At 55.1% G+C, this 13,156-nt stretch overlaps 1 protein-coding gene across 1 annotated transcript; it reads right to left on the bottom strand.

The window, feature by feature from the left end:
• Positions 1–292: 292 nt before the first annotated feature.
• Positions 293–10,734, bottom strand: AJUBA (ajuba LIM protein). The gene is made up of 8 exons (XM_029580968.1): positions 9,459–10,734; positions 6,899–7,000; positions 3,333–3,400; positions 3,148–3,210; positions 2,828–2,958; positions 2,647–2,698; positions 2,079–2,147; positions 293–1,359 (listed from the first exon to the last, which is right to left on the bottom strand). The coding sequence occupies exons 1-8, from the start codon at positions 10,231–10,233 to the stop codon at positions 1,234–1,236; spliced, it is 1,386 nt and encodes a 461-aa protein (XP_029436828.1). The 5' UTR covers positions 10,234–10,734; the 3' UTR covers positions 293–1,233.
• Positions 10,735–13,156: the final 2,422 nt, after the last annotated feature.

The raw sequence follows: 13,156 nt of genomic DNA, 5'->3' as shown, positions 1-13,156 counted from the left end.
GCTCTAAGGCCGGGAGGTTGCCCGATGATGTCAGAGTGCAGCTGCGCTCATCTTGCACGACCTCACTGAACGGCTGGGGAGCTGCAGCGACACTGGGTGAAACTTCCCACACAGCATTACCAAAGAGAAACCGCAAAACTGGTTTTCTTTTTTACACAAATACTTGATGTCTTGGGAATAAAGTTTGTGTCAAACACCATCCAGAGAGAACCAAGGGGCCAGGGTGAAGAAACCCTGGATTCAACCGCAAACACCTTTTGCCCCCCTACAGAATGAAAATCCACCAATCACCTACAGACTCCACAAAACACACTTTAATAATTAAAACAAAGAAATTACAAAAAAATAATTAAAAAAAAGACATTTTAACATATAAAAAGGTCTTTTGTTTTCTCTCCTTAAGAAGAAACCACAGATATTACAGACTGATTTAAATCTGCCTCTTGAATATGATTCATGCAGACTAATCAGGTTTTCAGGGTCACCAAAATGTGCAAATGAACCCGGTCCTTAGACCAAAAAAAATCTAGGCAGTTATACGTCCTGCATATTCAGTGCGGAGAGCCTGGAAACCTGAACTGTCACCCGAGCTACTAGGGGTGCCAGCTGCAAATGGAAAACAGTGTAAGACAGTAATCCACTCCCAGAATAGGCCCCCGACTCCCTCATCAAGCCTACCCACGACGAATATTCATAGGGTTTATTTGCATACATTTGGTCTGGGAGCCAGGCCCATTATCCTTTATTCCTAAAAAAAACCAGACCTGTTGGGGGGAGCATGAGTTCCGAGGAGTGGATTCAAAAGCCACTGGCATAAGGAATGCATGATGGAGGGAGCTGAGAGATACGTACCGTACGATCTGGGCTGGCAGAAGTCTTATCGTGGAGTTTCTGGATGGAAGGAACAAGTCAAAAAGTGTCACCTTGGGACTCACAGGGACTACATCTGCATTGGAAAGAGGGGTGCGAAAAATACAATTTGGCCCTTTGTAAAATGTGGCCCTGTGAGCTGCCCAGTGTCCACAAGGTGGCGCATCTGCTCCACAGACGTCAGGCAGGAGATAATTGCCCTGCAGTCCTTCTGAGAGGAAATCTGGAAAGGGAGGGGAGTCGCTCCCACTTGCATCTTATATTGGCCTCAGCCGAAGTCTCTTGCGTGGCAGCCCCGCAGTGGATCCGTTTCCCGGGGATTCAGACGGGGGCGAGGAGGACCTGGAAAGCTCGCGCGTCTTCTCACTTGTAACTCGGAGGGGACTTGGGGGAGGCACGCCGTTGAATGTGGCAGGAGTAGCACAGGAGATGCCTGTCCAAGGGGAAGCAGCGGAAACCTTCCTTATCGCTGAGTGGCAGCCCGCAGTCCTGAGGGAGGAAGAGAGAGAGAACACATCAGATGGATCCTGTTCATAGGAAATAACGCCTTTTAGATAAGGGAAACCGGGCCTGAGATCTGCACCGGGAATACACCCCTGCGGTGTCCTCGTAAATCACTATACCGTCTCTGTATATAGACGAAAGCTGCTCTCGGGGTGCCAACTCTCGCAGTGCTTAATGAGCTTGTTGTGAGAGTGGCTAGAGAACCTTAAAACATCCCCTCTTTACACAAAACAGCATTTAGGGTATGCCGCAAACGGGATGCAGGACAGAGACATTTTAAAACCTAGGTTTTATCACCCCTGGGGAGGAAGAGATGCCGTGATGCCAAATTCCTTTGCTGCTTCTGGGACATTGAGTTCTGCGGTTTGTACGCACGGACTACAGATCCCAACGTGCACTGTCGGGCAGACTTGTAGTCACCCTTGAGCGCTGTCAAGTCACTGAGGAGACAGCTGAGTAAAGAACGGAGGCCACAGCTGGATCTGAGATGTGGTCTCCCATGTGCAGGACTGGAGAGGCGGCTGCATGGCGTTGCCATGGCAGTTGGCCTTTGAAGCAGGCTCCTCTACAGCACGGCTATTTGGTCCCCCCCTAGGCCGTGGCTTATGCTTAAATCCAGGCTTGACTGAGGCATGCTTAGTGCGGGCTTCTCACTCATAGAGGCTCAGCATGGGGAGAGATTTGATGCCTTGTGGTCCACTCACCTCGCAGTGATAACACTCAAAGTGGTATTCGTTGTCCATGGATATCACCCGCACGATATTCTCCGAGCCCTGAAAACAGAACTGAGTGTTAGGCAGCCACAAATGTCTGAAATTTCAGCCTCCCGAGTTCAACGCTCATTGCCCCCGAGCTGATCCCTTCCCGATACCGCAGCCTCGCGGGTCCTACACTCCCTACCCCCTGAACTGAGCCCCCTCCCCAGCCTCGTGGGTCTCATCTGTGCTGACCACGGGGATGGCACAGGGCCCGTGTGGAAGCTTCCTGCTACTTTCCAAGGCCTGGTACTGCAGACATCTTGTGGCTTGAACTGCGTGTGGCAGGTAGAACTGGACCAGTTCAAAGCACGAGGCGGCCGGAGCCGTCGCAGGCAGCGGGAAGCCCCCCCCCCCCCCCCCTGTGAGAGCACCCATTGCCGTGATGTCAAAGCCCGGGACCTGGGATGCTCACCATCCCTGGGCCTCACGCTCGCAGCCCGAAAACCGAGCTCTCCGAGGTCCAAGGACTTTGTGACCCTCCCTATGAGCCTTGTGGCCTGGAAGTACCACTTACCTCGGAAGGAAGGATTGGGTGCCCGCATGCAGCGCACTTCGGGGCAAAGATTCTGCAAGAGGAAAAGAAGACCCAGTTACGCGGGTGGGGGCTAATAAGCACAGAGGGGAGGGGGCGGCAGCCGCCGTTCCACGGGGGTGAGAGGGCAGAAAGGCAGAGCGAGGGCAAAGGGGCCCCTTACTTGTGGTAATCCGTCACGCAGTACACCTGGTGCGCGAAGTCCACGGTGAAGGGGATCCCGTCCAGGCTCTTGTTGCACACCACGCAGCGGAAGCAGCCCGGGTGATACGTCTTCCCCAGGGCCTGCAGGATCTGCCGAGAGAAACGCACAGCACGTGGGAGGGGGGTGAAGAGCCGCGAGCCGCACAGAGAACGCGTAGCGCTGCAAGGCGAGCGCCGTGCCGCCCGGACGCACGGGAGGGGATGACAGAGCCGAGACTGCCGCGCACGCAGGCGGCTCACGAAATAGACGGTGGCGGGCACGCACGACTCGTCGCCTACCTTTTCCAGGATCGGGTGGCCGCACACACAGCATTTTTCGGCTGCTTCTTGGAAGCCCGAGAACTGGGAAACGAAAGAAAAAACAAAAAGACCAAGGACAGCGGTGAGCCCTCTGAGGAAGAGCGACGCGACCTGGGACGCTGCATGAGGCCGCGGGTCAGCGCACAGCCGGCACGGGTGCTCACCATGTAATCTTCCTGACAGTACACCGACCCGTTCACGCTGTAGAATGCTTTCTCGCGCAGCGTCCGTCCTGGGAGAGAGAGAGAGAGAGAATCGAATCACTCCGGTCCTCCGCCAGCGGCACTCGCGGGCTCGGGTCGCAAACCTGCAGGGCCTCGACGAGCCCGCTCGCCTCGCAGCGTTGTAACAGATCAAACGCCCATCCAAAAGATTCCAAAGAAGGAGAGCCAGAGATGCGCAAGAAAGAGAGAAAATAACAGGGGCGGAAGGAGAGCTAGGGACAGGGGGGGCTGGAAACAAAGCCTTAGAATCAGGAGTTCAAACCCCTGCACTGACACTGTGCGTGATGCGAGGGGAGTAACTTTATAATCCCAGCTCTGTCAGGTGACCCTGGGGGAGTCACTTTACCTCCCTGTGCCTCACTTCTAATCCCCGGCTCTGTCACTGACTCTCTGTGTGACCCTGGGAGAATCATTTTATCTCCCTGTGCCTCGGTTCTAATCCCCAGCTCTGTCACTGACTCTGTGTGACCATGGGAAAATCATTTATCTCCCTGTGCCTCGGCGCTAATCCCCGGCTCTGTCACTGACTCTGTGTGTGACCCTGGGAGAATCATTTATCTCCCTGTGCCTCAGTGCTAATCCCCGGCTCTGTCACTGACTCTCTGTGTGTGACCCCAGGGGAGTCACTTTATCTCCCTGTGCCTCGGTTCTAATCCCCGGCTCTGTCACTGACTCTGTGTGTGACCATGAGAGAATCATTTATCTCCCTGTGCCTCAGCTCTAATCCCCGGCTCTGTCACTGACTCTCTGTGCGTGACCATGGGTGAATAATTTTATCTCCCTGTGCCTCGGTTCTAATCCCCGGCTCTGTCACTGACTCTCTATGTGAGTTCCTGGAGGAGTCACCTGATCACCCTGTGTCTCGGGAGCTATCCCCAGCTCATTTACTAACTTTCCGTGGACGATCTGGGGGAGTCACTCTCTCTCCCTGCGCCTCAGCTCTAATCCCCGGCTCTGCCACTGACTCCCTGTGTCTCAGCTCTAATCCCTGCCTGCGAGTGGGAGTTAAGACTGGACACTGCCACGCTGATCTGACATCAAAACTCGGAAGGTGCTCTTTGCTCCCCAGAAGTGGCACCGTGCCTTTGGGAACCAGGTCCCAGAAAAGCCGCTGTGTAAATCCAGTCTTGTTGTGATTCTGCCTGGGAGGAACATGAAAGTGGAGCAGAGGGGGACTGAAAGGGAATTCTCGGCATTCTTGGCCTCTGATGTCAGGAGGCCAGTTCCTTGGGGCGGCCTCTTCTCTACAGTCAGGAGGATAGACAGGAATAAAGCTCCTCGCCCTCCCCTCACACATTCCTGCCTTTCAGAACTTACCCCTAGCAACTTAGTGACTGCCCAGGCCCTCAGAGCAGTACCTGTGAGCTACAAGAGACAAAAGAGAGAAAGAAACACAGAAGCTCACTGCTCCACAAGAGAAGAGGCACAGCCTAGCTAGAAACAGTGCAAGCCAGACACACACGCTGCTTCCCCACCACGGGACAGGAACAGCAGGCGAGCACATACACACACACACTAACACAGAGCAGGCATGGCATAGGCACTGCAAGCTTCCCTCACACACACACACTAACACAGAGCAGGCATGGCATAGGCACTGCAAGCTTCCCTCACACATACACACACGCTAACACAGAGCAGGCATGGCATAGGCACTGCAAGCTTCCCTCACACACACACACACGCTAACACAGAGCAGGCATGGCATAGGCACTGCAAGCTTCCCTCACACACACACACACGCTAACACAGAGCAGGCATGGCATAGGCACTGCAAGCTTCCCTCACACACACACACACGCTAACACAGAGCAGGCATGGCATAGGCACTGCAAGCTTCCCTCACACATACACACACACTAACACAGAGCAGGCATGGCATAGGCACTGCAAGCTTCCCTCACACACACACACACGCTAACACAGAGCAGGCATGGCATAGGCACTGCAAGCTTCCCTCACACACACACACACACTAACACAGAGCAGGCATGGCATAGGCACTGCAAGCTTCCCTCACACACACACACACGCTAACACAGAGCAGGCATGGCATAGGCACTGCAAGCTTCCCTCACACATACACACACACTAACACAGAGCAGGCATGGCATAGGCACTGCAAGCTTCCCTCACAAACACACACACTAACACAGAGCAGGCATGGCATAGGCACTGCAAGCTTCCCTCACACACACACACACTAACACAGAGCAGGCATGGCATAGGCACTGCAAGCTTCCCTCACAAACACACACACTAACACAGAGCAGGCATGGCATAGGCACTGCAAGCTTCCCTCACAAACACACACACTAACACAGAGCAGGCACGGCATAGGCACTGCAAGCTTCCCTCACACACACACACACTAACACAGAGCAGGCATGGCATAGGCACTGCAAGCTTCCCTCACACACACACACACACACTAACACAGAGCAGGCACGGCATAGGCACTGCAAGCTTCCCTCACACACACACACACTAACACAGAGCAGGCATGGCATAGGCACTGCAAGCTTCCCTCACACACACACACACTAACACAGAGCAGGCATGGCATAGGCACTGCAAGCTTCCCTCACACACACACACACTAACACAGAGCAGGCATGGCATAGGCACTGCAAGCTTCCCTCACTCACACACACACACACACACACACACACACACAGAGCAGGCACGGCATAGGCACTGCAAGCTTCCCTCACACACACACACGCTAACACAGAGCAGGCATGGCATAGGCACTGCAAGCTTCCCTCACACACACACACACTAACACAGAGCAGGCATGGCATAGGCACTGCAAGCTTCCCTCACTCACACACACACACACACACACACACACACACACACAGAGCAGGCACGGCATAGGCACTGCAAGCTTCCCTCACACACACACACACACGCTAACACAGAGCAGGCATGGCATAGGCACTGCAAGCTTCCCTCACACACACACGCTAACACAGAGCAGGCATGGCATAGGCACTGCAAGCTTCCCTCACACACACACACACTAACACAGAGCAGGCATGGCATAGGCACTGCAAGCTTCCCTCACACACACACACACTAACACAGAGCAGGCATGGCATAGGCACTGCAAGCTTCCCTCACACACACACGCTAACACAGAGCAGGCATGGCATAGGCACTGCAAGCTTCCCTCACACACACACGCTAACACAGAGCAGGCATGGCATAGGCACTGCAAGCTTCCCTCACTCACTCACACAGAGCAGGCATGGCATAGGCACTGCAAGCTTCCCTCACACACACACGCTAACACAGAGCAGGCATGGCATAGGCACTGCAAGCTTCCCTCACACACACACTATCCCACCACAGAAGAGATGCACACACAGGGCAGCAGCAGTGCTCGCGGGGGTAACTCACCACAGGAGCAGCAGTGCAAGCTTCCCTCACACACACACACTATCCCACCACAGAAGAGATGCACACACAGGGCAGCAGCAGTGCTCACGGGGGTAACTCACCACAGGAGCAGCAGACAAAGCACTGAGTATGAAAGAGGCAGTCCAGAGCTTGGCAGGCATTGCTCTGTCCATAAATTCCTTTTTTGCATTTTATGCAGGTCCCTGCCAGAGGAAGAAAACAAGAAATATTCAGTCACTGATTCACAGATTCACCTCAGCCTGAGGCATGATGCATTATGCTGTATGCAGCTTCTAAGCCCTAATCTGGGCTGTCACCAGGTCTGTCTAACCCTGGGGTGAGACACTTCATTCCCCTGTGCCTCGACTCTAATCCTCGGCTCTGTCACGGACTCTATGACTCTGGGGGAGTCACTTTATCTCCCTGTGCCTCACTTCTAATCCCTGGCTCTGTCAATGACTCTCTGTATGTGACCCTGGGGGAGTCACTTTATCTCCCTGTGCCTCAGCTCGAATCCCAGGCTCTGTCACCGACTGTGTGTGACACTGGGGTAGTCACTTTATCTCCCTGTGCCTCAGCTCTAATCCCCGGCTCTGTCCCTGACTCTGTGTGTCACCCTGGGAGTCATTTTATTTCCTTGTGCCTCAGTTCTTCCTCATGAATCTGGACAATAATAATTCCCGCATTGTTCCCTTTTGGCATATTTTGGAGGCTTGTGATCTGAGGATGGAGCGTGCAGTACATGTCTGGGCTTATTCACAGCAGCAGCTACCTCGCGAGAAGCACCTGCCTCCTCTTGCGGCAGCCAAACAAGCTTAAACATGCCATGAATAGGCACAGCAGTGGCTCTTGCAGCACACATGTGTTAAAGAGGCAGAATGGTGGAGATTGGCTGACTTTGATGGGTGGAAGAGTGCTGGCTGCCGGTGGGGGAGCTGGAGAGTATGGTGGAGGGAGCGTTAGGGAATGATGGCAAAGAGTTTGCCATGGAGGAAGCTATGGGGAAAAGTGGAGGATCGCTGCCCTTCGGGGGAGCTGTAAGGAGTGGGAGAGGAGTCTTGGATGTGGAGGGAATGGTACATAGTTAATTTATTAAACCTATTTATATGCTGTATTAAGTTATGCCATTCAAGCATGTTATAATAATTATGTAAAACCGTTTTGGATTATAGCCAGTTCTCAGTTAAGCTGTTATAATGTACTATGTCATTACAAGGTTCGCCTTAGACATATTGTGATATGTAAACCGATGTGATATACCAAATCGAATGTCGGTATAGAAAAATAAATAAATAAATAGAGGAGCACTGGCAGTGGGAACAGGTATAGGGTATGATGGAAGGTGCTATTATAGGGAATAGTGAAAGCCATGGAAGCTGTATGGAGGGGTGATGACTGTGGAAGAGGGAGCTGTAGGGAATGGTAGAAGAATGCTGGTTATGATGGAGAGGGGGGTACTGTATGCAATGGTGGAGGAGCGCTGGCTGTGGATGGAGGAGCTGTAGGGAATGGTGGTGGAGCCAGAGCTGCAGCAGAGAGGGTGAGGATCTGTAAGGGATGGTGGGGGAGCGCTGACTGCGGGGAGCGGGGTGGGGGGGAGGGGAGCTGCTGTTGCTGCCTGGAGTCCGGATCATGGAGGAGCGCTGGCTGTGGATGGAGGGGGATTCTGTAAGGGATGGTGGAGGAGCTGTAAGGGACGGTGAAGAGCGCTGGCTGAGGATGGAGGAGCTGTATGGGATGGTGGAGGAGCACTAACTTGCTGGGAAGAGCTGTAAGGGATGGTGGAGGTGCTGTAAGGGATGGTGGAGGAGCGCTGGCTGTGGTGGAGGGGGATTCTGTAAGGGATGGTGGAGGAGCACTGGCTATGGTGGGGGGGAGCTCTAGGAGATGGTGAAGGAGCGCTAACTTGCTGGGGAAGAGCTGTATGGGATGGTGGAGGAGCGCTGGCTGTGGTGGAGAGAGTGAGGAGCTGTAGGGAATGGTGGAGGAGCACTGGCTGTTGTGGAGGGGGATTCTGTAAGGGATGGTGGAGGAGCTGTAAGGGATGGTGAAGGAGCACTGGCTGTTGTGGAGATTTTCTGTATGGGATGGGGAGCAATGCTGACTTGGTGGGGGGGAGCTGTAGGGGATTGTGTAAGAGCACTAGCTGTGATGGAGAGGGGGTGCTGATTGGGACAGTGGAGGAGCACTGGCTACGGATGGGGGTGCTGCATGGGACGGTGTGTGGGGGGGGGGCTGCTGCTGCCTGGAGTGCAGATCATGGAGGAGTGCTGGCTGCGGGTGGGGGTGTTGCATGGGATGGTGGAGGAGGGGGGGAGCTGCTGCGTGGAATCTGGATCATGGAGGAGCAGCACTGGCTGTGGAGATGGAAGAGCTGTAGGGAATGGTGGTGGAGAGAGAGGGTGAGGATCTGTAAGGGATGGCGGAGGAGCGCTGGCTGCGGGTGGGGGGAGCTGCTGCTGCTCGGAGTCCGGATCATGGAGGAATGCTGCGGCTCTCCCTATCCGGCCTGGCACCTCAGGTGAGACAGGAGCCTGCTTGCTGCTCCTCTCTCGTGCATCGCATTCCCCGAATTCCTGCGGTAGGGAGCGCGCGCGGCCTGCATTCCACCGGGCATGTGCGAGCAGGACCGGCAGCGCCTCCTGGCAGTCAGCTACTCACCAAAGTAATCCTCCCGGCTGTCGGGCTCGCGGGCACTGGCCCCCGGGGCGCCGCCCTGCTGCTGCTGCTCCTCCTCCGCGCGCGCCCCCACCGAGCCGCGCCGCGCGGGGCCCCTGCGCGCCAGCTCCGCGTAGCCCGCGACGGAGTGGCGGACGGGCAGCTGGGCCGGGCCGCTGCCCAGCGCCGGCGGGTAGGAGTGGCGGCTGTCCGGCGGGCAGAGCAGGTGCAGGGCCTCGGGCAGCTCCGGCCCGGGGCTGGCGTGCCGCTGGTCGTAGCCCAGGCTGATGCCGCTCGTGCGGTTGCTGTAGCCGCAGTCCAGGGCCAGGCTGGTGGAGGAGCGCTTGCTGCTGTCGCTGGCCGTGCTGGCGAAGCTGGAGCGCGCGCTGGGGGGCGGCCGGCCCCCGCGGGGCCCCGGCTCGCCGCCCAGCTCCCCGGCGCTGTAGCGGTGCGGGGCCCGCGGGGGCCGCTCCTCGCCGGCGCTGTAGCGGTGCAGGTCCAGGGAGAGGCGATGGCCGCGCTCCTTGGCCGCCTCCCGCGCCGGGTCGGGCTCCCGGAGCCCCGCGCGCCTCTCCGGGCCGGGGTTGCTCCCGCGCCGGCGGGAGCAGCGCAGGAGCTTGTCCCGGAAGGGGCCGGCGCCGGGCTCCGCGCTGGCCGCCGCCGGCGGCGCCGCCTCCTCGCTCTTCTTCCTGCCGGACTTGCCGCCGCCGCCGCCGCCCGCATCGGAGAGCTTCAGTCTTTCCAGCAGTTTGCTGGCTTTCTCCCCGATGCGATCCATCCCGTTCCGGAGATGATGGGGGTCGGCCCCGCATCCAAGTTTATAAGCGGCGATTCAGCAAGGGATGCGCCCAGCTGCGGCTCCCTACGCCCATCCGGCGTGGCGACCCCGCTTCTGCCGCAAAGGATCGCAACTTTCCCCGCGGAGGGTCCCGGGAGACGAGATCGCGCCCTCGCAGCGCGCAATCGCCAGCGCGCTCTCCCGCCGCTCGCACGTGCCGGGCCCCGCATGCAGCCGGGGATCGCCGGGGAGCCTGCCTGCCTGCCTGCCTGCACCTCTCCCCGGCAGGGTCTGCGCTCCTCCAGCTGCTGAGGGCGAGTAGGAGGAGGAGACAGAAAGTTAGTGCATTTTCTTCCGAGGGCTGGTTTTTTTTGGTTTTTTTTTTCTTCCTGCCTCTGCCTGCCAGGACTGGATCTTTCTCCCCCTCCCCCAGGCGAGCTGTCCCGGGTTCTTCTCTCCTTGCAGGGGCTGGTGGGTCCCTCGCTCCCGTCTTCCCCCGGAAGGGTTTGGGGTAGGGATGGTTTGGGGGGGGGGGTGCAGTGCGGGGAAGTCCTGGGAAATCTTGGTTTGGAGCTGGAATGTGGGGGGGGAGGTGCTGGGACTGGAGCTCCTTGTTAAACACTGAGTTACTTTGTTCCGAGGCTGAAAGGAGAGGAGGGAGTGACAGGGATAAAAAAGGGGGAGAGATACAGAGGGAGAGAGAGAGAGAGATGCACACACAGAAGGAGAGATAAATGGAGCGGGAGATGCACAAACACAAATTTAACATAAATAAACCACAACGCAGGGCACCATCTTGACCAGGGTCAGCAGTGCCTTGACAGCGACATCTCTTGATGTAATGCCTGGTGTGAGTGTGTAAGGGGGGGTCCCTCTCCTCCCCCCCCCCCCACAATATAATCCAGCTGCGTTTTTTATTGGGCAGCATGCTGACAGGAACGGGGTCATATTTGCCAGGGGCTGCCAATCCCTGCCATAGGCAGCCTATAACTTTGCCTTGAGGAGTGGCAAGAATAAAGCTGTAAAGGACCTATATGCAAAATAATAATAATAAAAAAAAAAAACCCAAACCTGCTGCTGGGTTTCAACAATCTTAGTAAAATTATTTGATGGCATCATTCAACCCATCTCAAAAAAGATAAAGAGCGGAACTAGAAAAGGTACAGAGCGGAAGGAGCGACTTCCCTATCAGGAAAGGCTGAAGAGGTTAGGGCTGTTCAGCTTGGAGAAGAGACGGCTGAGGGGGGGATATGATTGAGGTCCTTAAAATCATGAGCAGGCTGGAAGTTATTTACCCTTTTCATAGGACATGGGGACCCTCCATGAACCGAACAGGTAGCAGAAGTAAGAAAGTATTTTTTTCACTCCGTGCACCACCAAGCTGCGGCATTTGCTGCTGGAGGATGTGGTAGAGGCATCTAGCATAGCCGGGTTTAAAAAGGGGCTTGGACAAGTTCCTAGAGGAAAAGGCCATAAGCCATTGTTAGCCAGGGGAGAGGTGGTGAAGCCACTGCTTAGATCTGGCAATTGGGTAACAAGAAATGAATCTGCTCTTTGGGATGTCCCAGGTTGGACACTGTTGGAGATAGGATGCTGGGCTTAATGGACTATTGGTCTGACCCAGGACGACACCGCTGATGTTTAATTCTCCTGTATGGGAGTGAAGTCTGGAGTCCATAACGGGACAGAACCCCAACAGAAATCCTTCACTTCCAGGCCTGTAACAAGTCCTCCATGTCCACCGAAACTCCCTTAACAATGGGTGCAAAGCAGAATGAGGATGTTTCCCCAACGACTCATAATACACAACCCTGCAAAACCCTCACTTGGCATCCATGTAGCAAAATGCCAGTAGCAAAACAGCACTTAACTGCCTGGTCTCACAAAGCAACAACATTACATAGGAAGATGCAGCACACTAAATATTACACCTGGCCCCAGAACCCCAATGCACCTCCTATTGCGGAAACAGGACAAATCAAGCTGCTTCAGATCCTTATGCAGAAATTACACGCTAGCAGAATCCCTCACCTCGGTCCCACACACAGAGCCCGGACAGACCCTCACCAAATACAGAAAAAAGGGACCACAAATTAGAAATAGGAAGGTGCAGACAAAAACTGAACAGGAAACCTCAAGAAGCCAGAGACTGCATGCAGTGCAACCCCAGAGAGAGAAGAGATGCACATTACCCAGAGCCGAGAGAGAAAATCACAGACTTCCCACAAAGAGAAATACATTTTCCCCTGCACTGTGCAAAATTCAAAAAGAGAAGAGACGCACATTCCCCAGAGCTGAGAGAGAAAATCAAAGACTTCCCATAAAAGAAGGAGCAGGAAAACTGCCTCTAATCCTGGGGGAAAGAGGAGAAACAGCAGCGAGAGCAGCAAAGTCTGTGAGATCCTGCCTCCGGGCCAGAACCAGGATCCAAGCAGAGACAATCCGGACCAGCACCAGGACCTGAGCAGAGACAATCCGGACCAGCACCAGGGGTCTGAGCAGAGACAATCCGGACCAGCACCAGTACACGGGAATTGTCCTTGTTGCCGTCCTTTATTTATTTATTAAAGTGGTGCCTCCTTCTGGTCCAAAGATCAATCAAGGCAGTGTACAATTTAACAGATAAAATACAATAAATGAAAAACACAAAAAAAGAATTATGTTATTATTTCTTCCTTCATTTTAACTACTAAGGTTATTTTTCTCATTCTGTGTGTTAGGTGAATCCGGCCCTTCCCGTGTGCAAATCGTGGGGTCCAGAAGGGATCCTGTCTCTGGTAAAACAGGGAGAGAGAGAGAGCCCTGAAGAGGGGTGGAGAGACCCACACCGAGGGGATGGAGGCAGGGAAGTAACCCCCTTAGGGCAGGGCACTACGATGCCCTACTCACGCTACCGCCCCTCCCGGGGTAACTATGAACACCA

The sequence above is a fragment of the Rhinatrema bivittatum genome, chromosome 16, assembly GCF_901001135.1.
Source record: "Rhinatrema bivittatum chromosome 16, aRhiBiv1.1, whole genome shotgun sequence".
Lineage (NCBI taxonomy): Eukaryota > Metazoa > Chordata > Amphibia > Gymnophiona > Rhinatrematidae > Rhinatrema > Rhinatrema bivittatum.
Note: the sequence above shows the minus strand (reverse complement) of the source record. Positions and strands in the feature narration are given on the sequence as shown.

Bases quoted from the DNA above. Each gene is read 5' to 3' on its own strand.
- AJUBA (XM_029580968.1), bottom strand. From the start codon at position 10,233: ATGGATCGCATCGGGGAGAAAGCCAGCAAACTGCTGGAAAGACTGAAG. The intron at 3,401-6,898 runs GTGAGTTACCCC...TCTCTCTCCCAG, and splicing joins CTTTGTCTGCTGCTCCTGTG to GACGGACGCTGCGCGAGAAA. The intron at 2,959-3,147 runs GTAGGCGACGAG...TTCTCTCGGCAG, and splicing joins GCCACCCGATCCTGGAAAAG to ATCCTGCAGGCCCTGGGGAA.